At 47.9% G+C, this 25,754-nt stretch overlaps 1 protein-coding gene across 1 annotated transcript in view; it reads right to left on the reverse strand.

Moving 5' to 3' along the window:
- The window catches only part of LOC310693845 (immunoglobulin superfamily DCC subclass member 3-like), a gene marked incomplete at its 5' end in the record, with an annotated part of 33,722 nt that extends 9,650 nt beyond the window's left edge, over positions 1 to 24,072 (reverse strand). Inside the window, 9 exon segments of the mRNA XM_083476231.1 lie at positions 6 to 87; positions 514 to 764; positions 1,912 to 2,077; positions 10,140 to 10,298; positions 10,454 to 10,591; positions 11,390 to 11,520; positions 13,133 to 13,277; positions 15,028 to 15,360; positions 23,910 to 24,072. Coding sequence (XP_083332357.1) covers positions 6 to 87; positions 514 to 764; positions 1,912 to 2,077; positions 10,140 to 10,298; positions 10,454 to 10,591; positions 11,390 to 11,520; positions 13,133 to 13,277; positions 15,028 to 15,360; positions 23,910 to 24,072 — 1,568 coding nt within the window.
- Between the last annotated feature and the right edge of the window lie 1,682 nt (positions 24,073 to 25,754).

Below are 25,754 nucleotides of genomic sequence, written 5' to 3' on the forward strand. Positions count from 1 at the left end.
AGTACGTTGTCGAGGGCTCCAGGTTGGTGAAGACGTGCTGGAAGGTGGTCTTGCTGACGGCCTCCTGGAGCTCCCGGCTGTCGGACTCTGTGGGAGGTGCGAGGAGGAAGAGAGGTCAATCGGCAATTCTACGTTTTTTGGATGGGACCTCCCGGCTTGCCCATCATCCTGTTCTCCCAAAGCATCCAATCAGGTGCCTTCAGGAAGCCCACAGGACGGGCGCGACATCAACAACCTTCCCTGAGGTCTTATCCCCAGCAACGGAAGTTCCATTCTTGACCATTGGGGCTATTCACGTAAGAGCATTCCTGCAAAGACCCCCCTCACACAACTTACTGACACCATAGCTACCCAACCGCCCGCTCTGATCTGGCGCCGTTACAATCTGCCTTTCGCATTTGGAAGAAAATGAAATCTTTTGCTGCGGCACCATCCCTGGCATACATAGTCCACAAAACCTGCGCCTGGAAAGTGAACCTTGGGTGGGAATTTGGGGTGAGGCTCACCACTCACCTCCCGCCTTGCGGATGTGCAGCACGTAACCGATTATGGCCTCTGTCACCTCCATGGGGGGCTCCAGCCAAGACACCTGGATGGAGGTGGTGGAGAGGGCAGTGGCCTGGACCCCTTCTGGGGAGCTGGGGAGCTCCTTGGACAGAGCCACAGCTAGCCGGGCGCTGGCCTGGTTGGTTCCTGCGCTGTTTTCCGCAATGCACTGGTAGATGGCTTCGTCCGCTGAGGTAATCCGCTGGATCATTAAGGTGCTATGGAAAGGTTTTTTTTGAGGGGAAAGAGGCATCAGCAAGACAAAGACAGAAGGTGTTGTGGCAGAAGAGGTAGAAAGTCTTCTCTTTGGTTTAGAAAAAGGCACAACTCTGCTGATTTTCATTTTGAAAACACCTGGTTCGGCAGGTGCAGGCTTTAGCCACTGTTAAGGAACTCGTCTGCCTTGACTGTTGTGAACATGGCACTGAATTTTGAATTACTATTTTTTGTAGCCTGACAGTCAGTGACAGAGAAAAGGGAGGTAAATGTCCCCAAATGAATAAATGAGTAATTTGGAATATGCAGAATACAAAAAAATAAATTTAAGGAACCACAGAAAGAGGGGGGAAGGAAGTCAGGTTTCGAAATGTTAACATGATTGGAAAATTATTGAAATGGATAAAATTGAAAATTAATAATAATAATAATAATAATAATAATAATAATAATGGAATGCTGCGACCGTCCTATGCTTCCAGGATTTTTTAAAAAAATGTTTTATTATTTTACTTAGTATACAACAAGGCTAACAGAGTATTCCAACAATTCAACAGGGGGGAAAGTAGAGCATGGTCAGGTATAAGGTAAGGAGATGAAAGACAGAAAGAAAAAAATATTAAAAGAAGCCTGTACAACAGAGGCAACATGGCAGTATTCCAATATAAGACACACGGAGTGGATCAGAAACTCATATAATCAAAAACAGCAGCAGATGAATCATATTTGAATAGAATTTGCCATCTGCGTTGTTTAACAAACTGATGGAGAAAAGGGAGATAAAGAGTTCTTAATGGCTGAGAAATGTTCTCTGTCTGTCTGTCTGTCTGTCTGTCTGTCTGTCTGTCTGTCTCTCTCTCTCTCTCTCTCTCTCTCTCCCTCCAGCCTTTGGAAAGTTACACTCTTCCTGTGTTTCCTGAATACACACAGACACACATCCCTCTCTCTACATAGGGCTTCTTCAGCAGGAAGTAGGATGGGGATAAAACTAGAATTAGTTGACTCTCCTCTGGTTGGCTCTGGCGCCCCCTACTGCTGGGCTCCCTGCCTTCCGTCCCACCAGACCCCACAGGGCACCAGCTGCCACCACGGCCCAGCCCTGGCTTAATCCTTTCTAAGTGTGTTCCCTGAGGACGTTCCCGGTCTCACCTGTTGTTGTGCGTCAGCTTGATGTTCTCGCCGGGCGCCAGGACCTTGCCGTTCTTCAGCCAGATCAGGTGGGGTTCCGGCACACCTTGGGCCACGCAGGTGAAAATGGCGCTGCTGCCGGGGGGCTTGGAGACGGATTGGGGCCATTGCACAAACTCCGGCGGGGCTGAGGGGGAGAGGAGGGCAGGAAGGGAAGTTTAGTCCTGGTACCAAGCCAACATCTTAGGAATATTACCGGCAATGGCTGCTTTGAAAAAAGCAACCCTAAGGGCATAAGAACATGAGAAGAGTATCATCCTTCTCTAAACTAAATGAAGACCTCTCTGCCCTGCTTGATCTGCCTTATCTAATTTATTGGATCTGTCTATCCACCCATAAATGTTCAGAGGAGGGTGGCCAGGGTCGAAGCGCCCAAGCTCAGAGATTTTGCTTTGTATGCAGAAAGGTCCTCTGCAGGGCTGGATTTAGGTTTGATGTGGCCCTTGGCTACTGAAGGTAATGGGGCCCTTTATATGTCCAGCTGTCCTTCGTCAACAACAAATTGTCTGTTTTTTGTGCTGAATATATGCTACATGGTAATGTATGGACCTAATAGGTATCTAAAGTCGTTTGTGCATGTTGCCCTGCAACCAGTCCATGCAGAATGTAGGCACCCTATATATAGAAAGGAGCAAACCTGTGATATTTTAGGGAGCAGGCTAGCAGGCGAGACCCATGATTTACATCAGGGGTCAGCAAACTTTTTCAGCAGGGGGCCAGTCCACTGTCCCTCAGTGCTTGTGGGGGCCGCACTATATATATTTTTTTGGGGGGGATGAACAAATTCCTATGCCCCACAAATAACCCGGAGATGCATTTTAAATAAAAGAACACATTCTACTCATGTAAAAACACACTGATTCCTGGACCATCCGCGGGCCGGATATAGAAGGCAATTGGGCCGGATCCAGCCCCTGGGCCTTAGTTTGCCTACCCATGACTTACATCATGGGTGCCTACACAACACAAAACACTGCTGCTGTATGTAGGTTTTATTTTATTTGTTTTTTATCTTATATTTTGGAAATGTACATCCAGGTGTGTTTTTTCCTTTAATTTTTTTGGGGGGGCCAAAAGAGTGGGGCCCTGAGCTAGTTGTGACTTGGTATAAGCTCCTATTCTGAAGGGGGCTATAGCTCAGCAGCCGAACATCTGCTTTGCATGAGCTCCTTAGAGAAAAATGTGTGGGACATAAATGCAAAAAAAACAGAGGGGGGGGTTGGAGTCATGTGCATGCATAAACACGCATGGAATTGCGTGTGTGCACCCCGTGTCTCTCCCCTCGGCGCATCCACACCCGCATGGCGCTCGGTGGACCAACGCCACAGTTTCTCGTGACCTTTTCCGAATCTGCCCTTGCCCTGCTCCCTTTTCTTCTGGCTCTGAGGACTCAGATGTGCCAAAAATAATGTCCATTGCCCATTTCGCAGCCTCTCTCTCCCTCAGGATCTGGTTGCCGGGGTCACCTCCCTCCTCCTCCTCCCCCCCCCCCGCCCCAGGGGGTGGGGGTGGGGTGGGGCAGAGTTCCCGCTAGACACAATTACAAATCCACTCAACCCTGTCAAACGCACGAACTCTCTCTCTCTCCCTCTCTTTGCAAATCTTGCATTATGCAGTATGCACACAAATTGCACAGAGATGAGGCCCTGGAAATTTCGTACTGTTCACGGGTTTTTTTTTTTAAAAAAAAAGTTTTCAAAGAAGAGGGAGTTACACACACACACACACACAGGAGCAAAACAGCTCTCTGCAATGGGCAGAAAATAAAATAAAATAACCCCCTCACTTCTTAGATTTCCCACATCGTTCTTAGTTTCTGACCCTCCTCCCCCCCTTCTCTGGATCCTCCAAAATGCTTTCCTGGTTCTCCTTCGCTAAGAAACTAAAAGAAATCATTGTGTTAAGCGAATGCAACTCGTCCTAAATCATCCCCCCCCCCCCGTCCTGAATTGGTGCTTCCATTTGCTCCGAAAGCAGCCAATTTCTCTCTCTGGGCTCATCCACACAGTCGTTTAATGTGGGCAGTAATCTTCCTAAACCTCCTTTAATTCTCTGTTGTCCTTATGACACTCTAACCACTACGCTACATTTAGTTGGCTACGACCCACATTCAATGCATTGCTCTACCACTTTAAACAGTCACGGCTTCCCCCAAAGAATCCTGGGAACTGTAGATGGTTAGGGGTGATGAGAGTGGTTAGGAAGTCCCACTAGCAGAGGTCCAATTCCCAGAATTCCCTTGGAAAAGGGATTTACCGTTTGACCACTCCAGGAATTGTAGCTCTGTGAGGCGAACAGGGGTGTCCTCACAACTCCCAGCACCCTTAACAAACTACTGTTCCCAGGATGCTTTGGGAGAAGCCAAGACTGCTTGAAGGTGTATGCATATCCTTCAACCTTTCTCCGATGAAAATAGGGGCGTCCCCTTCCATAATGATAATTTTACAATATACCCCACACATCTTACTGGGTTGCCCCAGCCACTCTGGGTGGCTTCCAACATATATAAAAACATAATAAAACATTTTTAAAGCTTCCCTATACAGCACATCAAAGTGCAAGTAGATAAATAGGTACCACTCCGGCAGGAAGGTAAACGGCGTTTACGTACGCTGCTCTGGTTTCGCCAGAAGTGGCTTAGTCATGCTGGTCAAATGACCCAGAAAAACTGTCTGCGGACAAACGTCGGCTCCCTCGGCCAGTAAAGCGAGATGAACACCGCAATCCCAGAGTCGTTAGCGACTGGACATAACTGTCAGGGATCCTTTACCTTTACAGTGGTACCTCGGGTTACAGATGCTTCAGGTTACAGACACTTCAGGTTACAGACTCCGCTAACCCAGAAATAGTACCTCAGGTTAAGAACTTTGCTTCAGCATGAGAACAGAAATCGTGGGCTGGCAGCGCAGCGGCAGCAGAAAGTCCCATTAGCTAAAGTGGTACCTCAGGTTAAGAACAGTTTTAGATTAAGAACGGACCTCCAGAATGAATTAAGTACTTAACCTGAGGTAACACTGTATACAGGATTGTCTTCAGATGGTTTGAGGGGTCTGATAACTCCATACCCTCCATCATTTTAGGACATTCCAGGATCAAATCAGAAACTGGGATGGCTTCTCTAAATCAGGGATGTCCCTGGAAAATAGGGACACTTGGAGGCTCCGTGTATGATGATGCTTTAAGTGCAGTTTGCTAAGGGTGATGAGTGTTGTTAAGAGACCCCCTCTTCCCCTCCAATACCCAGAGTTCCCTGGGGTGCTAAACCACACTGGGAGTTGTAGCTCAATCAGCCCTGAGTGCTCACTGGAAGGACAGATCATGAAGCTGAGGCTCCAATACTTTGGCCACCTCATGAGAAGAGAAGACTCCCTGGAAAAGACCCTGATGTTGGGAAAGATGGAGGGCACAAGGAGAAGGGGACGACAGAGGACGAGATGGTTGGACAGGGTTCTTGAAGCTACCAGCATGAGTTTGACCAAACTGCGGGAGGCAGTGGAAGACAGGAGTGCCTGGTGTGCTCTGGTCCATAGGGTCACAAAGAGTCGGACACGACTAAACAACTAAACAACAACAGCAAACTTCAGATCCCAATATTCTCAGAGGGAAAGCCACAAATTTTAAGGCAATATGATACGGCTCAAAGGCATGTGGCCTCCTTTAAGTTTTGAACTGGACTTTTTGGAGCCATTTTCGAACGACATCTAAATCTCTCTTTGAGGGGCAGGCCGGCTGCGGAAGGAATCGGGCTCAGGCGCCGCAGATCCATGGATCGGTCCTGGTCCCCCAGCTGCGCCACAGCCGAGAGGAGCCCCTCTCAACATCCCCCCACCCACCCCTGGCCGCAGCGTGGGAGCGGCCTCGGAGGCAGATGTCACATTGAAAGGCCTGACACCCTCCAGAAAAGAAGCTTTAAGCTTGCGAGACGGGCCGCATCTCATTAGCTCGCCAAAGGGCTGGGAAATGCACAGCGGCCCCCTCCCCGCCTCGCCCCCCAAACAAAGGAGAGGAGAGACGGCCCCTCACTTGAAAATGGCTTTGTCGTCCAGACGGGGCCGGCATGGCAATGGAGGGGGGCGAGAGAGCGAACTCTGCCCTTTCCCTGCGCCCCATAGAATGTGCCAGAGGAATCTGTGCACCCTCTCACACGCCCAGCAACCACCCTGAAACATATGCTCGCTCGGACCCTTGCTCTGGGCAGAGATGGGAGATAACAGGAGGTCAGCAAGCAGGGAATTTAAAAGGAATCTGAAGGGACATGGAGACACCCCCCCCCCCCAGTCCTTCTGGATAGCCCCCTAGCCATCGCTCAGGAATACAGCAACTGCCTTCTAGGCAGAGGACCCACGTTCTCCAAGTAAGGCTAGGAACTGTTCCCCACCTGAAAACCTGGAGAGCCACTGGCCTTTGTTCAAAAGATTGAGGACTAGAACCTTGCATTCTTTTTTAAGGGAAGGGTTGCAGCTGGGTGGGAGAAAATCTGCTTTGCCTGCAGAAGGTTCAGCCCCCAGCTTCTCCAGGAAGGCCTGAGAGTCGTCCCTTCCCTGAAACCTTGGGCTGCCGGTCAGTGAGGACAACGGTGAGCTAGCTGGGTCAAGAGCCTGACTCAGGCCAAAGTGACTGTATTCTGCTCTGGTCAGACCTCACCTGGAGTACTGTGTCCAGTTCTGAGCACCACAGTTCAAGAAGGACACTGAGAAACTGGAACGTGTCCAGAGGAGGGCAACCAAAATGGTCAAAGGCCTGGAAACGATGCCTTATGAGGAACGGCTAAGGGAGCTGGGCATGTTTAGCCTGGAGAAGAGGAGGTTAAGGGGTGATATGATAGCCATGTTCAAATATATAAAAGGATGTCACATAGAGGAGGGAGAAAGGCTGTTTTCTGCTGCTCCAGAGAAGCGGACACGGAGCAATGGATCCAAACTACAAGAAAGAAGATTCCACCTAAACATTAGGAAGAACTTCCTGACAGTAAGAGCTGTTTGACAGTGGAATTTGCTGCCAAGGAGTGTGGTGGAGTCTCCTCCTTTGGAGGTCTTTAAGCAGAGGCTTGACAACCATATGTCAGGAGTGCTCTGATGGTGTTTCCTGCTTGGCAGGGGGTTGGACTCGATGGCCCTTGTGGCCTCTTCCAACTCTAGGATTCTATGATTCTATGACTTCCTCTGTTCCGAATGCCACAGAACACCTGCTATGCATGCAGAAGATTCAGTCTCTGGCATCCATGGTTAAAAGCAGGCAGGCAATGGCGAAGAGCCTTTATAACCTGAGCGGCTAGATGGATGCTGCCAGTCTGAGCAAGCAATACTAGCCTAGGTGAATAAATAGGTCAACACCACAATTGCCTCATTACATAAATCATGTTCCGAATACCACAACACACATGTAACTGGCTGTAAAGTAACATATATAATATATATAATAAAACTGTAATTGTCATATCAAAAAATTGCAAAGCACAGTTCCTGGTGGCAATAACATATCATATTACTATTAATATGTTTTGTGTGTGTTGTGGTATTCTGAACATGATTTACGTAATGAGGCGGTTGTGGTGTGTGTTGACCTAGCCATTTGCCATGGCTGTTTCTATTGGTATAATTTAGGTAATTAATGATGTTACATATTAATAGTTTGATTATTACAATATAAAAAGTGGAAACAGCAATGGCTATGTGTTGTGGTTTTCTGTAGGTGAATAAATAGCCTGACATACTCTAAATCACCTTCCTAATGTTCCTTTCATCTCCGCAATATATCGTTTTTAATTCTATTCATTGCATTTCTATGGCACCTTTTCCTCCGAAGAGCTCAAGGGCAGCTGCAAGGCATAGGGGGAATTCGAACCCTGATCTTGCCCAGGTCCTAATCCGATGCTCTAACCACTGCGCCACACTGGGAGAGGGACCCACTGTCTCAACAGCCTGACTCCCCCCACCCCCTTTTTAATCTAGGCAGCGGGCCTCTAAGCCATCCCATTCTGCGCCTGAACACTTCTGATAGCTTAGGGGGCCGACCCCCACGCCGAACACCTCTTTGCCTCTTAACAATGGACTGATCCTCCTATTTTCCACTTTCGGCTCCAAGTCCACATTCATGTTTCATCCGAGACAGAAGAAATCGAAGGGGATCTGGCAGCAGTGTGTGTGTGTGTGTGTGTGTGTGTGTATACGAGGAGGTCATGACCTCTGATCTTTCACCCCGCAAAGTCAAGTGTGCCATTCCCAGCTGGGACATGCCAGCCAAACCTCGGAGACTCCATCTTCACCCACCTTCTCGTCGCACCCTTGACCTCTCCTGCGGACCCTTGAACAGCCACAGCTCATGTGCTGGAGGGGGGTAGAGGAAGGCTTAAGGGGCGTTCCTGTATCCCTTGACTCCCCAACACAGACCGCTGCTTTCTTCACACACACACACACACACACACACACACACACACACACACCTTTGTATGAAAACAGAGCCCTGCCAATTCCGAATTCACCGCCACCGCAAGGGGTCCATTTGGCCGACGCCGTTCTCCTGACAGGGTTGTGGGGTGGCTGTTTTGGGGTTTTTTTTGCTCCCATCAATCACCCCCAGGCCCTTTTGTCCTCAGCGCATGGGTCATGGAATCGACCCCACATCTCTTTATCTGAGCCACGGCCCAGAATCGATGGCCGCTCTGGGGGCAGGTTCGATCCTGCCTCTCATCACCCCTTGAGATGAGAAAGCGGTGGGGCGGGAGGGGGGAGAGGCAAGGAGAGGGGGCAGCGAGATTTTCTGAAATGAAACTGATATCGGGGACAAAACACCTTGAAGAGAGAGAGAGAGCCAAGACAAGGGGACATTGCAATTTCTGTCGAGCAGAAAATTGAGGAGAAGAGCCGTTCATGGTGAGGCGTCCAGGACTTTGTGTCCGGGAAGCAAAGGTCACGGGGGTTTGTAGCCAGACTTAGGAGGCCTTACGGACTCAGAGATGTTTTACCAGCGTAATCAGGGATTTTTCATAGGCAAAAACATGGTGGCGGGTCAGGTCACCGGCCGACAGATTCAGAACCCCAGTAAAACATTTATGAGGCTCCAATGAAACCGCTTCACCCCTCTTGATGGCTTGTGTTGACATTGATGGTGGTGATTACTGGGGGGAAGATTAATCAGTGTTAGGGTGGGGGGGTGAAGGCTTGTCTGTTGCAAAATCCCAAGGGGAGGGGGAAACCTCTTGCCCCTGACGCTCACATAGGCGAAGAGCCTTGAGGGGTTAAACCGAAACAATCCCGCTATCCCCAGTATCCTGATTCCGTCAGGGTGCAGCCCGATAGTCCACAAGCACAATGGCAACAGCTCTCCCTGGGATCTGGCGTTCAGAGGCAGGCTATACCTGAACATGGAAGTTCTGTTTCCCACCTACCTGGGCTATTAAAATAAACATGACAAGGAAGGTTTGGATCCTGCATATCCATTCTAGTCCACTTAGTGTCTAATCGAATGTCTGTGGTTTTCTGGATTCCTCCACCAGGCATAACCCACATGCTTTCAATTCTACCATAGGGACTAGAAACTTGGGGATTTTTTATATAAAAAAAGAAAGCTGCCAATTTCACTTTCTCTCATTTGATCATTTTTTCCCAAACAGTTGCAATATCTCCATATCTCCACATCACTTTGAGGTGGGCGTGTTACTGGTTTTTTAATAATAATAATAATAATACAGTGGTACCTTGGGTTACATACGCTTCAGGTTACAGACGCTTCAGGTTACAGACTCCGCTAACCCATAAATATTACCTCGGGTTTAGAACTTTGCTTCAGGATGAGAACAGAAATCATGTGGCGACAGTGTGAGGCCCCATTAGCTAAAGTGGTACCTCAGGTTAAGAACAGTTTCAGGTTAAGAATGGACCTCCAGAACGAATTAAGTTCTTAACCTGAGGTACCACTATAATCCTCAGTGGGGATTTTAACCTAGGTTCTAGTCTGGCACTTTAATCAGTACACCACACTGGTTCTGGACAAACTAGGTGTGCTGAGAAAAGGGCACACGCTTTGCACATGCTCAGAATCGCATGCTTCCCTTTAATTTCTGCTCCATGCAGAACGCCGCACACCGCCCGACACTCTCCCCACCGATGGCAGAAAGGACAAGGAATGCAACGCAGGCCAAGTACTCTAGCCAGACACCGCCACCCTGGTCCGCTGAGGCCCACACTCACCTTGAACCATGAGGATGCCCTGTGCCGTACGGCGAACCCTGGTGCCAGGCCGGTTGGCGGCACAGACGTAAACTCCGGCGTGCTTCACGGACACGTCTGAGATCATGAGGTTCCCAGTTCCCAGGACCTGGATCCCTTCGACGCCGATGGACCGTCCGTCTGTGAGGAGAGAGAAGGCAAGATGGTAAGATTTGCAGGGACGGCGAGTGTGCCAATATCACGCAAACACGGACCTCCAAAGAAAGCTTCCCTCCATAATGGCATGAGGTCTGGTTACACAAATATGATTACTGTCTCTCAATTTCCCCACTCACCCAAGCGACTCCAAGACACGATCGGCCGAGGGTTGCCGGTAGCGATGCATTCCAAGATGGCCGTCTGGTGCACCGTGATGGTCAGGTTCTGTGGGCCGGAGAGGATGACCGGCTCCTTGTAGAGCTTGGCCACTGAGACTGGTGAGAGAAAATGGAGGGAAAATGAGGTGGGTGCCTCGTCCCCCTGAACTTCTGAGCCCATCATTTCCAGAGGCACAGAAAGCAATCCGAGCTTAGCATCCGAAAGAGGCAGCTCTTACTAATCTGCCAATTACGGTTTCCCTCAGTTCCTCATTTTTCCTTGATTCAGCCATAGGGACTGGCAACTTGGACCTTTCTTTAATTAATGCTGTCTGTCCATTTTGGCTTCTCATTTCCCCAGAGTTCAGTTCTCCAAGTCTCCACATCAGCTTGCAAACTTCTTTTCTAAGCCCTCACAAAAAAAATTTCTCAGTATATTAGCATGTGTTTCTCCTGAAGGACACATGTATTTTTTTCTTTGCCGTTCTTCCTAATGCAAGGCATCTTTCTGCGTTATTTGTATCCATTCTTAGCCCTGCTCAGAGTAGGCCCACCCAAGTTAACACACGTGCCCGATATAGGGTTCTATGTAGCAGTTCTATATAGAACTTCATAGAATCTTAGAGTTCAAAGGGACACCTACGGTCATCTAGTCCAACCCCCTGCAATGCAAAGGAATCTCAGCTATCGGAATCTCAACTTCGTCAGATACAACTTTTGGTTTCGAAAGCACCTCAGAGAAACCCCTGCCCCACCTTGCCAACTCCACGCTCTCTCTCTAGTTCACTAGACCAGCGGCCAATTTTCCAAATACCCCCCAAGGAAAATCAGCTGGCTTCCCTGCCTCATTCCAGATGTGATTCAGCTGTGGGTCCTGTTTTGCAGAGGGCTGGATGACCCTCGGCTGATTCTCACCGCTAATGCTCAGCATGGCTTCCTGGCTGTAACGGGTGTTGGCGATGTTGCTGGCCACACAGCGGTAGGTGCCCACGTCGGAACGCCGCACGCCCGTGATCTGAAGGATCCCGGTGGGGAGCAGCGTGTACCTGGCGGGATCAGGAAGAGAGAGAATGAAACAAAGAAGAGGTCGGAAGTGGGTCTCCCACCTCCCCTGGGCCAGTGGGTAGAGTGAATCCCCTTTGAAGGAAGGCTGCAGCCTTTGGGACTTGGAGATGGCTTATGATGACCAGTGAAATGGATAACATGGATAGGGGGAAAATGGAAGGGAGAAGGGAAGCAGGACAAATCCACCAACTCTGCTAAGTGACTGGCAGCTGAGTGAGGCCCAGGTAAAGGTAAAGGTAAAGGGACCCCTGACCAGTCGTGGCCAACTCTGGGGTTGCGGCACTCATCTCGCTTTATTGGCCAAGGGAGCCGGCGTACAGCTTTCAGGTCTTGTGGCCAGCATGACTAAACCGCTTCTAGCGAACCAGAGCAGCGCACGGAAACGTTTACCTTCCCGCCAGAGTGGTACCTATTTATCTACTTGCATTTTGACATGTTTTTGAACTGCTAGGTTGGCAGGAGGTGAAGCCCAGGACTTTGACCCAAAGTCCTGCCTTGGTTTTATATACGGCCTTGGTCCAGTATATCTGAAGGAGCGTCTCCACCCCCATCGTTCTACCCGGACACTGAGGTCCAGCACCGAGGGCCTTCTGGCGGTTCCCTCACTGCGAGAAGCCAAGTTACAGGGAACCAGGCAGAGGGCCTTCTCGGTAGTGGCGCCCGCCCTGTGGAACGCCCTCCCACCAGATGTCAAAGAGAACAACAACTACCAGGCTTTTAGAAGACATCTGAAGGCAGCCCTGTTTCGGGAAGCTTTTAATGTTTGATGTATTATAGTATTTTAATATTCTTTTGGAAGCCGCCCAGAGTGGCTGGGGAAGCCCAGCCAGATGGGCGGGGTATAAATAATAAATTTTATATATATATATATATATATATATATATATATATATATATATATATAAAAGCTTTCATTAATTTTTCTGTTTTACAATTTCAAACCAACATTTTACAAACTTTAAACTATCCAATGACTTCCCTTCTTCTCTTTCCGTTTTACATATCTTACCTCCATCTGCATATTTTGTTATAAGCATTCAAATCAATTTTCCACCCTTACACCCATCAAGAATTATTTACTCTGTTGAATTTATCTTAACACTGCTGGCATTTTCAGCTGTACACAGCTATTTCCCATGTACTCAATAAATGTTTTCTAATCTGCTTTATACATACTGTATTTTTCCGTCTATAACCCCCCCATGTATAAGATGCCCCCTATTTTGGGGGACTCAGATTTAATAAAATGAGGGGAGATGTATCCCTGTATAAGACGCCCCCTATTTTTTGACATTATTTTAAAGGGGGGGAAACCTAGTCTTGTACAAGGAGAAATATGGCATGTTCTTCTTGCTCTTTTATGCTGTATGTTAAACCTGCAAGTTGTGCCTATTCTATCAACTTGAGTTGCCCGTCCTCTTTAGCTGGGACGTCGCTCCCTTCCAAAGTCCTGCCTTGTTGGTTATTGCTGATTCCTGGGACGCTTCCTTCCCTCGCCTTATGCTCACTCACCACAAACCAAATCCGTAACACACAAGCACACCAGTCCCCTCCAACCGTACCACCAGCACCCAGGTCCATTCAAGAGCTCACCGGTAGTCATCCGTCAGCAGGGCTGTGCGGTTGCGCTCCCAGGTTATCGTGGCTTCGGGGACGCCCTGGATGAAGCACTGGAACCGGGCGACGCCTCCCTCTTCTACAGCCATGGATTCCGGGTGCATGTGGAATTTGGACAGAGCTGCGGGGAGAAACAGGGTGCGATCACCACTGCCACCCCCAAGACTCATGCGGAGCTCACCTCAGCAAAGTCGCCTGCATCATCTACAGTTGAATTTTGGCTCCCAAACTGAGCGCAGGACACTCCTGCAACCAATTGGAAGCTGCGCCTTGGCTATTGAATGTTTTTGGAAGTCAAACGAGTGGGGATGATTAAGGAGGCAGGAGAGGATATATTATTTAATGATATCCTTCCTAACTTGCGCTAGCAAGTTCCATATTCCAGCAGAGTTCCAAACATCCCCCTTTTTAAATTATGCAGTGCAGCAATCAGCTTGATGCTGGCTCATCTGAGTCTTACTATTAAAGATCCCTTCATGGTAAAATCCCTTCTAATCCCTCTTAAAAAGAATAAACACAAGAATCTGATTAATGTTAATATAAAAGTAGTTTACTCACAGATTCATTCAGGTTCACAGACCTATCCCTGAAGGCGGGCTTAGGTTACGTAACAACTAGAACTATTCCATAAAGGAGTTAGTCCCAACAAGTGACTGCGACTAAGCAGTCACTTCTCCAAACACACAGCAACATACAAAATGGAGAGCACACACCGATCAGAACATGGAGGCCATGTGCTCCTCCATGCTGGTGCAACACAACACACCCTCTTCAAGTCACATGCAGTGGAAGTCTGTCCCAACTCAGGAGAAAACAGGAAGCCTTCTCCTGAGTGGTACAAAACATCTCCTAACATGTCCGCTGTAGGAATGTTGTACTTGACTGCTATAAGTTTTACATCCCACAGAACGGACTTCCGGAACGGATTATGTTTGAGAACCAAGGTATAGCTGTACGTAGAACCGTCAGCATGCATGGCACTTTTGAGAGCGGAAGCCCCTGCGCCAAGGACATTACAGTCCGTGTGGTGTAAGAGATGGAGGAAGAGATCCGAGACCCAAGGACATTACAATCCAAACTTGAATTGGTGGGAGAAGAGTAATAATGGTCAGCAAGACAGTTGGAACAGAGGGAGCCGCCTCATATGGAGTCAGACCATTGGTCCATCAAGTTCAGTATTGCCTACACCAGGCTTCCTCAGCCTCAGCCCTCCAGATGTTTTTGGCCTACAACTCCCATGATCCCTAGCTAGCAGGACCAGTGGTCAGGGATGATGGGAATTGTAGTCTCAAAACATCTGGAGGGCTGAGGTTGAGGAAGCCTGGCCTACAGTGAGTGGCAGTGACTCTCCAGGAGGTCTCTCCCAGCCTTACCTGGAGATGCTGAAGATTGAACCCAGGTCCTTCTGCCTGAGGAGATTTCTGAGGGCCAGACAGAAAGGTCTGGAGAGCCGAATATGCCCTCCCTCAGGCCTGAGTGCCTCCACCCCGATGTATAAATTACAGAGTTAATAAAAAGCATGGAAACAAAACAAGAAAACACTCCCACCAGGGGTGGACTTGGGTAAATTTTTTGTAATATGGCACCCTGCACAAAGCCAAAATTTGGCACCCTCCCAAAACGGATCTTCCCAATTATGCAACTTCTCCATTTTGGACCCTCTCGGCTTGGCACAAATTTGGCACCCCAGAATGGATCTTCTCCATGATGGATCTTCTCGGTTTGGAGCCCCCTTGGCTTCTTCGCCCGTTGTGGGATAACTTCCTGCACCACCCTAAATCCAGCGATGCTCCCAGCCCACCCGCTGCACCCTTTGTGAACCCACAGAATATAGCACCAAACGACGGCCATCTTGGCTGGCCCAAACTCACTCGCAATTTGCACTCGGGCCTTGCGGCTGACCAGCAGGCCGTAGCGGTTCTGGGCAGTGCAGCTGTACTCTCCGGCGCTGGAGTCGCTCGTGGTGTTGGCGTCCGCCGCTCCGCCTCCCCGGGGCCGCCGGTGCACGCTTTCCAGCCGCAGGGAGCCGTTGGACAAGATGGCGGCATGGCTGTCGTTGGAGAGGGCTGCCCCGTTCCGGTACCAGGTGATGGCGATGGGCGCCTCACCTTCCACTTGGCAGTGCAAGAGGAGCGGGCGATCTCGGATGGCGATCACGTCGCTGGGCTCCAAGAGGAACGCCAGCTCTGAAGGGTAGGCCAGGCCTGTGAGAAAGAATGATGGTTGTTTGTTTGTTTGTTTGTTTTGTTTGTTTGTTTGTTAAGCAACATGGTATTTTACTTATTTATTTATTTCATAAAATTTGCTTTGAGGGTTGTTGGATTTCGTTTTGCTTTGTTTACAACCAGGCGGCGTACACATTTTACGAAATAAATAAAACTTGTCTACCGCTTGATCGGAAAACAGAAAACCCTAAGCAAAACCTGAAAGAAATTTACAAAAAAAGAGAAGAAAACAAATACAAGTATTATTTATTTGTTTGCCAAAGCCATTATCGACAACAAAATACACTGCACGGTTAAGACAATTGTTTAAAACCAGGCATTCTGTCAGAAAATAGTTTGCTCCTCAGAAGAATTTAACTGATCGTCTCCACAAAATTTATATACTGCTTGATTGTATAAAAACAACAACCTAAAGAAACCTCAACGTGCTTTGCAAAATGAAGAATAAAATTATCAGTAAAAACAGCTATTTGAAACATTTTGAAAAATAATTAAAATCAACGATAAGCTTTTTTTTTTTTTTAAAGCACTCTGCCGCTGAGTTACAGCTCTTGCCCTTGAGAGAAAAACAGAACTTCTCTGTACTCAAGCAACAACAAAAACACCTCGTGCTTTCATACTTTTGGGTCTATCTAGCTCAATATTGTCTACACTGACTGACAGCAGCTCTCCGGGTTTTCAGGAGAGGGGACAATTCCCAGCTCTACTTAGAGATGGCAAGGACAGAGCCTGGGACCTTTTGCATGCAAAACAGACCTCTTCCCTTAAATATAATAGTAAGGTTCTAGTCCTCATTGTTCTGAACTAAGAGATGATTTTTAAAAAGAGCAGAGGAAGCTGGAGGGAGGAAAAAGTGAGATATAAATGCAGTAAACTAAATAGCAACAATGATCATTAATAACCAACAATGATGATTATTAAATAATAATAATAATAATAATAATAATAATAATAATCCAGAGTCAATGCAAGGATGCAACAGCAAGAAGCAAAGGACATTGCTCCTTCTCATCCTGCAATTCTCGTGCCAAGACCCTGTCTTCACTGCTCTCCCCCCAAACCCCCCCCATCCCCTCCCCTTATGTCCCCAAATTGCCTCTGACTGCCAAGGAGCCTTGAACGGGAGTCTAAAATTAGCTCTGGGGACTTGGGGAAGAACAAGGGCAATTAAGAGCCTCTTGGCTTCAGAGTGGGGCGATTTCTATAGCTTCAAAGGGGCTAATCTCGCTTCCTTTCACCCTCACTTCCTGGCCCATACCACACCCCATTGGGGGTCATCGTCCCCTCTTCTCTCTCCACCCCCCACCCGCCCACCCGCCCAACACATCCAAGAGGCATTTCATTCACAAGCCGCGTTTTTTGGCTGCAGACCAAAGAGGGCCAGCTCCGTCTCTGGCCACACCCTCCGACAGTCGGGGTGTCTGCCAAAAAAAGGGACAAAAAAGGAGGAAGGAAGTTGGATTTGGGGTGAGGGGTGGGTTGGCACCACGCCGAAATGATGCGCTCCCAGCACGCTCTGCCACACGTCGGCTTGCGTCCCAGACTTGGAGGGGTTGAGGGCGTGTGGGCAAGGGCTCCAAGTCATACACAGCTGGGGCCGGTGTGGTGCTTGTAAGGCAATAATAATAATAATAATAATAATAATAATAATTTACTCTTTATACCCCACCCATCTGGCTGAGTATCCCCAGCCACTCTGGGCGGCTTCCAATCAAGTGTTAAAAACAATACAGCATTAAATATTAAAAACTTCCCTAAACTGGGCTGCCTTCAGATATCTTTTAAAGAGAGGGTAGCTGCTTATTTCCTTTACATCTGAAGGGAGGGCCACCACCGAGAAGGCCCTCTGCCTGGTTCCCTGTAACCTCACTTCTCGCAATGAGGGAACCGCCAGAAGGCCCTTGGCGCTGGACCTCAGTGTCCGGGCAGAACGATGGAGGTGGAGATGCCATGGATTTTTAGGGAGAAGAGTCGGTGGAAGAAGATTGGAAGAAATTTAAAGACTATTTACAGAAATATTGCAAAATTAACGAATGTTAGAATGATGTCTGAATGAAGTTAAGTGGTTTTAGCAGCAATGTTATTAAGGTGTATGTGAAAATGGATTGTTAACAGGTGAAAATCCAAACATAATTTATTAAAGGATTAAGATAAAAACAAAGAGGGAAAGAAATTGCTGAATTAATTAATAGAACTGGAATACAAAAAAGGGAGGTGTGAGGAGGTCAGGGAAGCAAGGAAATGAAATGTAAGGTACGGAAAGATTGGTGTGTTTTTTAAATGTTTATTATCTTTTTTCTGTATTTTTTTCTTCTTCTTTTTCTTTCTTTTTTCTTTTTCTCGTTTTATTTATGTAATCTTTTGTTTGAAACTTTAATAAATATCATATAAAAATTTTTAAAAAAAGAGACGCAATGGATTTTAAGGCAGAGTTTTGGGGGCCCCACTCAGCCGAATGAGCATGAGGGTCCTCAGACACAGTGGGACAGGCTGGCAGCAGGCGCGGTGCCCTCTAAACATGTGTGAGTTCGCGATGGGGGCTCCATCACACCTGGAGCGTAACAAAGCTGACTTATAGGTGTCACACACACACACCGGGTCTGCCTAGGCCCGTTCTAACTCCCCTGCCTAGCCAGGACTCTCCCAGGGTCCCAGGCCCGGAAAGATCGTTCCAAAATCCCCAGCTCTAAATCCTTCTCTAACTAGAGAGGCCCAGGATTGAACCCAGGAGCTTCAAATCTTGTGCTTTACCACTAAGGAACACTAGTATTAGTTTTCTACCATCGGCCTACTGAGCCCAGTGTTGCCTACACGGACTGGCAGAGGCTTTCCAGTCTTTCTCCAGCCCTAGCTGGAGATGCCTGGGATTTTCTACAAGGAAAGCGTGTGGGTTAGCCCTGAGCTATGATCCTTTCCCTCAGTAGGTAGAGCGTGAGACTCTTAATCTCACAGGGTTGTGGGTTCGAGCCCCATGTTGGGCAAGGGGTTCCTGAATTGTGGGGGGTTGGACTAGATGATCGCGGTGGTGCCTTCCAACGATTCCATGATTCTATAAAATACATTCAGATCCCGGTCCTCACGTTTGTAAAGAAAGGGATGGTTTGACCGGAACAAAAGGAAGCTACTTCACCACAAAGTTAGCCCATTGGCCCAGCCAGCTCAGTGCACTGACTGGCAGCTGCTCTCCAGGTTTTCAAGCTGGGTTGCTACCTGGAGATGTCAGGATTTGAACCCAGAACCTTCTGCGTGCTCTGCCACTGAACTACAGTCTACCCATGACAAAATAAATAAAGTCAGATTCTACTTCTGAGACGAGTCCCTGGTTCACTCCTTGGCCTCTCCTGTTAAGGCTGGAAGTTTCCCCTGCCTGAAACCCCGGACAGCTGCTGCCAGTCAGTGTAGACTGACTGTAGACTGATAGTGTAGGCAATGTTGAGCGAGATGGGCTAAAGCTTTGACTCAGAATAAGTCAGCTTCCAAGTTAAGCCAGCCGTTTATCCAGCACCATGAGGACCAGAATTTTATTTTATTTTATTTCTGTGCCACCCTTCCTCATCATAAGATTTCAGGGGGGCTCATAGCAGCTCACTTCACTTCTGGGGCCTGAGCTCAGCAGCAGCGCCTAAAATTCCTGAAAAGCAAAGTCAAGTCGCTGGACTTTCTCCTCAGGTTCCCTCCTCAGGCTCAGCCCAGGGGAGAGGGCCTTCTTCTCCGCAGGATCCCTGGGGTGTCCACACACGGGTGCTGCCCACGTGGCCGCCCCAGACACCCTCCCTCTCTTTCCCCCCCAACCCCATAAGCTCCCAAACCAAACAGATGGAAAGTGCTGTGCGAAGTGGGGGGGAAATAAATAAAGAGACTTTAATCCCCTCAGAGGGAGGGCCGCTCGCTCAGCCGGCCGGCCGGCACAAAGTTAAACTCCGGGCGATGACAATGGGCTCTGTGGAGAAAAGGGGGGCGAGGGAGGTGGGGAGACGGGATTGCCCCCCCTTGACATCTTGATGGATGCCACCATTCAAGGCCGCCTTAGCAACTGCATGGCTGGCCAGGGAGGCCCCCTAGCCCGGCTGTTGAGAGAGGCTTTGCGGGGGGCCCGGCATGGCGGACAATGGGCTGGGTCAGAAGGGGCCGAGGCAGACCCTATTGTCCCGTCCCCAGCTCGGCAGCCCCCCGCCTTCCCCGCGCCCCATCTGCCGGCCCACGTGACGGGCTCGGGGTGAGGTTCCCATGACTTGCCCCATCACTCATGAACGTGGGTCTCCATGTCGGACCCTCGCCTCCGCCCCGCCATCGGTCACGGGCCTAGGCTGGCCGCCCCCCACCCGGTCACACACCCACTGTCCCACAGGCTGGGCCAAAGAAGGGGGTTACGACCCCCAGGTTTCGCCTCCTTTCTAAGTCCCCTCAGGCAGAGTGCCTTTGGACTTGATGTCGGGGCGCAACCATTCGTGAAATGGAGCCGACGGGCCTGTGACGAGGAGAGGGTGCGAGGCTTGGCATGTGCTGGCTAGATTTGGGGGGCTGCGTACACCCCCCCCCACGTTTAAAGCACACTTGAAGTGCAGGCAGATGCCCTAAGGATCCTGGGAACTGTAGCGTGCCCAGTTCACAGCCCCTCAATTTTGCACTCAATTTCGTTGCACTCAATTTTGCATGACCCTGGGAAGCCTAAGGTCTTCTTGGGCACACTACACACTGTTTATTTCAAGCACAAGGCTTACCCTAAAGAATCCTGGGAACTGTAGCTTGCCCCTCAAAGAGCTACAGTTCCCAGCACCCACAGGAAACTAGAGTTTGCGGGATTCCCCAGTTCTGCTTGGAAGAAAGGAGGTTCACTTAGAATAAGGGTCAGGCTGGGAAACACAGCTTTGTACTAGGAGCTCATGAAAAAAGAGCCCAGGAGTCAATGTTCTGTCCCTGCTTCTAATTCCCCATAAGACCGTATATCCAAACAGCTGGGGAAATTCTCTTTCTCTGTCTCTCTCTTTCCAGGGAAGTTTGGCAACTTAAATAAGAGTTTGCCTTGTTCTCTCTCTCTCTCTCTCTCTCTCTCCCAGAGGCATCTGCCACAAAATATTGGCAATTCTGGGATGGGGTAATGTGGCGTAATTTGCCATGTCTCTTAGGGGCCCCTATGTATCCTGTGAGGGCCCCACACATCCCACAACAAACAGGGGTTGGAAAATGTGGTTTGAACCAGCATTGAATTTCTGACCACCACTATACTATCGTGCTATACATGATTATCTCTCCACTATCACCTTCATTCTAAATCATGCTTTAACTTCATCTGCCAAAATACAGGGGGCTGTTTCAAATGCCAGCCCAGTCCCTGTTTTTGTGTTGTGGTTTTTTAAGGGTGCAAGCTGAAGCGGAAGCAATGTTTTTGTGTGTGTCTAATTCTGGTGCAATCAACATTAATAATAATAATTATATATTGGGCAACACCCTCTGGGGGAGTAGGAATTTGCTCCCCGCCCCCTGCTCCTATTTGAGTTTGGTTGTCTCTGAAAGAGCATGTCAGGATTCTGAAATCAACCCGGTACCCACATCACTGATTTAGTGATAGGGCATTCCCCCCTTCCACCACAACTGATGCCATGAAAATGCACCAGTCCCAAATGTTGCCTCTTCCATCATCTGTCTTAGCTATAAACCATTGCAGATATTATTATTATTATTATTATTATTATTATTATAGCTAATAAAACACATCATGTGTAAGATCACTGAACTCTAGGTTTATTGAGATCATATCCAAGCTACAATGACTTTGGAAAAACTTTGCTCTAACAGCGAATGCTTTATATACTGAGTTGCATTGCTGGTCCATCTAGCTCAGTAGTTATCCACCTTACTTAGCAGCTCTCTTCCGATGCTACCAGAAGATGCTCTGTGATTGAACGTGGGACCTTCTGCACGCAAAGCTACAACCTTCCCAAACGGTGTGCAGAAACTTCTAACAAGAGCAATCTGTTTTGTAGATTCTGCAAGGCTGTTTTGTCTGTTTGTTTTCCCCCTGTTGGGCTCACGAGGGGCAACCCTTTTGGAATTTGCAAACTTCCACGATGGCCTCATTCAAGCATCATGCTGCCCAGCCAAACAGATCACTTGTGTAAAGTGGGTTAGTTTTAAGAGTTAGGTGGGTGGTGGAAGTAGCTGGCTCCAAATATGTGTCAACTTAAAAGTCTAGCAGTGCAGCATTTAAGATAAGTGCCTTATTATTTCAGCTGCAAATAAAGCTCAGTTTGGGGGGTTTGTCGGGCACTAAGGAACTTTGGATAAAAGAAGAAAAAAGGGAGCAGGTTTTGGCACATATATACACGAGACAAGATGGGTTGGTAACAAATCTTCATTAATATCTTTTTAAGGACCAGTAACGAACTGCATTAACTTATGAATTTTATTATTTCAGTCACAGACCAGTTCCAGCCCACATACAATATCAAGGAAGTCATAAAACACGATAGGGATACATTTGAATTTGCAATTAACTTATTTGCATTTCAAAATCCCCAAACTGACATCTATTTTTAAGGCCTTTGAAAGTTCTTAAAAACAAAACAAAACTACACCCACTTCTGACGAGAAGTATAATTTTATTCTTCATGTCCTAGACTAACAGTTTCCAAACTTTCACCCCTCCACAGACCACCTAAAATTGGTTTAGTGTCCTGGCAGATAAACTTAACGACTGTTGCAGCAATTGCAACGTGGTGCTGGATGCTTTTGAATTGTGTTTTTTACAGACACGCCATGGACCATTCAAATGAAATTTGTGGGCTGCTGATGGTCTGCAGACCTTAGCCTGGAAACTCCTTTTCTAGACACAGAGCATTTTTCCAAATTGGTGGGAGGCAAATGATAAGGGTTTTCAGGAAGGTAGCTGTATAGTGCAATGATATAGGTGCTTGCTCAGATATATGGTAAGTCTCTGCAGAGCTTGATCTTAAGAAAGTACACATGAGATTTCAGCCATAGCTGTGGCAAATTTCCCCTTGCCTCTTGAAATCTGCTTCAACTTTTTTTAAAAAGAGCGGTGGTGGTTAAACAAGCAAGCAAATGTGTATTTAGGGTGAAACAGGGGGTCAAAATATGAATGGATGTTTCCGTTTTCTCCAGTGTTTCTGTGAAGAAGAAGAAAAACACAATAGCACCATAGCATGCCCCAATAAAACACACTAGAGAGTTAGGATCCATTAACTCTCGTGAGTTACAGCCTGCACTGATAGCCCTATAAAATGGGCCGCCAACAAACATCTCTGTGTAGGAGCTCCCAAGTCCTGCTCAGGCAGAGAAATAAACCCAGAAGACCTCTGTTTCCCCAGCCAACTCTATTAACCTGCGTTAAACACCCTTCTTCTTCCTGTACCCAGAGACGATCCACTGTAGGGTCACAAATTTCATACAGGGTGAAGTTCCTGTGTGCCTGGGATTGAGTTGAGACACGACCAGACTTTGAACCACGAAAGCAAGACGAGAACACTCGGATCAACCCTATCCCAGTTTCCAGAGCACTGAAACAAATTTGTGAATGGGCTACACAACCAAAAAAACACGAGATCTAGCTTTCAGTGGGAGAGAATCCTTGTTCAACCCCCAAACAATCCAATCGGCTTTATTGCCCCCTTCAAAAACCCAACAGTTTCAAGGTCTAATTGTCCTGTCTTGAGCGGACATCTGGGAGACAGCGAAACAACCCTGTCTAGGACTTGAATAGAAAGGAACTCTTGCAATTGGCATAACATTGTCCCATCCATAGACCCTCCTTCCAAATTTCTGGTCCATCCATAGCTTGATTTACGTAGCGGGGGATAAATGAACTGTTTCTTGTGCTGGGGTTGCCACTCTATTGATGCTTATAAACCTCTGTACCCCCCCCCCCCATTTGAACGTTCAGAATCTGAGAAAGTTGCCCCGTCAGAGAAGAAATATCAAAACAGAAAAACACAAAATCATCTATTCTCCTCTCATCCCTCCATGCACACAACTGTCAGTCCATCAACTCTTGGTTTGGCAAACCGATCTGTGAACTCAGCCGTAGTAGACTCGGTTTCCACAATCTCCCAGTCTTCCTCTCCCCAGCTTGCAAATGAATAGAGCTCTCCCAACTCACTAGAGTGGTATTATAACCAGGGGGAATCCTATGGACTTTGAGATTTCCCCCAGACCTAAGTATCCAAGATTTGACAATATGCCAAACGCAAATTAAATTTAGACCCAAAGCGACTTGAGATTGCACTGCTATTTGGGAAGGCAGGGGAATAATTTGCTGAAGTTTTTGCAATGAATGCTGGAGGGGGGGGGGGAGATACAACAGAATCTCTAACATAACCCATCCCCATCCTCACTGATTTCTCCCAAATCCAGAGTCACTGCACCCGCCCCAAAATGGTTCGATTTCACACCACGGAGGAGAAACAGAAGTCCAACGAAGACTTCATTATCCATACATATACAGAGCTACGTAGGTAGGTGGATTCAAAGTGAATTAAGGAAGATACATATATGTCTGAAAACCAACTTACCCCAATCTTGCAGAAACAGCCCCAAGACCAACCAGCCGCTCCACGGTGACATCCCCCAAAATTTAGCACGGCGGTGGGTAAAACCATGAAAATAGGAAAAATTCCACTTGTATTTCTGAACAAAATACGCCAAAAAAAAGGAAAAAGTTTCTGCAGGAACTTTTTAAGAAAAAGGGTAGTCAGGAGGTAATTCCATGTATGAGTTTTGGACGATCTCTTCCAATTCAGCGAAGCACCCCCCACCCCCCCAAATAGCAAAAATTATTAGTCTTTGGCCTAAACTTGTATATATCTATATGTTTTGCACTAGTTTGTGATCATGGCCCGCTTTCTAGTTCCACCCTCCCACCCTCCCACCCCAATTTTCCTGACCCCTCAATTCCGCTGGCTTCTAACTTTGCTGGCCAGTGGCCTCTCTCAGTGCTTCTGCTGGACAGGGGGCAGGCTGCCTTATTATTATTCCCATTGTTTGGCCTCTCTGACGGCCACAGACACTGATACAATTGGACTGGGGTGCAAGGGGGGGTGTGCTTGCAGGCTTGGGTGTGAAAGGCAGCTGGAGGCAGGCCTGCCCAATTACAGCTCAGCATAAAGATGAGAGGCAGGGGCTGCTCGCTCCCCACCCCCCTCTCCTCCCACCCCCCAACACCTCATCCCTCTTGGGAAACATTGATGTGTGTCCAATGCCTCGTTCTATAGCCCTTTTGCTGGGTCATAATATTGGGGAGGGGGGGGGGAACTGTGCCTGATTTGCAAGCTGCTGAGAATGGTAAATCCTGTTTGTGGCTAAGGATTTCATGAGCAAATGTCCCCACTCCTTTAAATTTTAAGGGTGCAAAATAATGACATCAGAAGTGACCAAAACAGATGAGCTCCCCTCTTCATGGGAAGACCACAAGAGCTTCTCTTTTGTATATGTTTATCACCAGTCCTCACCCCACAAATGCGGGGCCCGTTTCCAAGTTGTTCTCTGCCAGATTCCATGGGGGCTAGAAACTTCGGCAGTTAAGACAAAGTTCTGCCCCAAAAGCATAGCATTAAATCGGATCGCGTTCTGTGGGATATACAGGGGTTTTTTTGGTGTTTTTTTTAAAAAAGTACCTTTTGAGTGACGCTTTACCACACTCAACAGAAGTGAGATCTTGCACTATGCCAAATGTTGACAACGGAAATGGTCAGAATGTGTAATTCGTAAAGGAGATGATCTTGACTGTAGAAGAACCTAGACGTTGTTTGGGAGAATTTGTAATTTTATCTTATTTGACCGCTTGCCCCCGTATTATTGCTGTTGTAATGAAAGTGAAAATAGAACAAAACCGCATTAGACAGATTTTCTCATAGACTCAGGGGTGACTTATCGGCAGCCTGTGGGCCAAATCTAATCTTTCTTCCACTCAGCCTTTGAAAAACCAACATGGAACACTCACCTGTATTTTCCCACCATTTCCATGAGGACTAGGACCCCTGCTTTAAAAAAAGATAAACGAGCGACAGTCAGAGACTCATCGCTTTTTCGGCACTCAGATGGGCCTGAAAGATCTTGAGTGGATGGGAAGGGAGGTGGGTGTTTATTGACACCATGTGATATCTGCAATGGCCTATTTACACAAGCAACTCATCCCTTGATGGCTGCAGTCACCAAGTGACAAAAATGCATGCCTAAAATCTCTGTATCTCCTGGGTGCTGTCCCAAGTACTGAAGGCCCAATATCTGGGGCTGATGGAGGGGGTGGGTTTCTCCTTTGCTGCCCACCCACCCACCCACCCACTCCAGTCACTCTTGCATCACCCCACAGACTGCCCCAAGCCATTTCTCCACATGGAACCCAGGCATTCGGGTGCTTC

This window comes from Podarcis liolepis, assembly GCF_965112155.1.
Source record: "Podarcis liolepis genome assembly, chromosome: 15".
NCBI classification, from domain to species: Eukaryota; Metazoa; Chordata; class Lepidosauria; order Squamata; family Lacertidae; genus Podarcis; species Podarcis liolepis.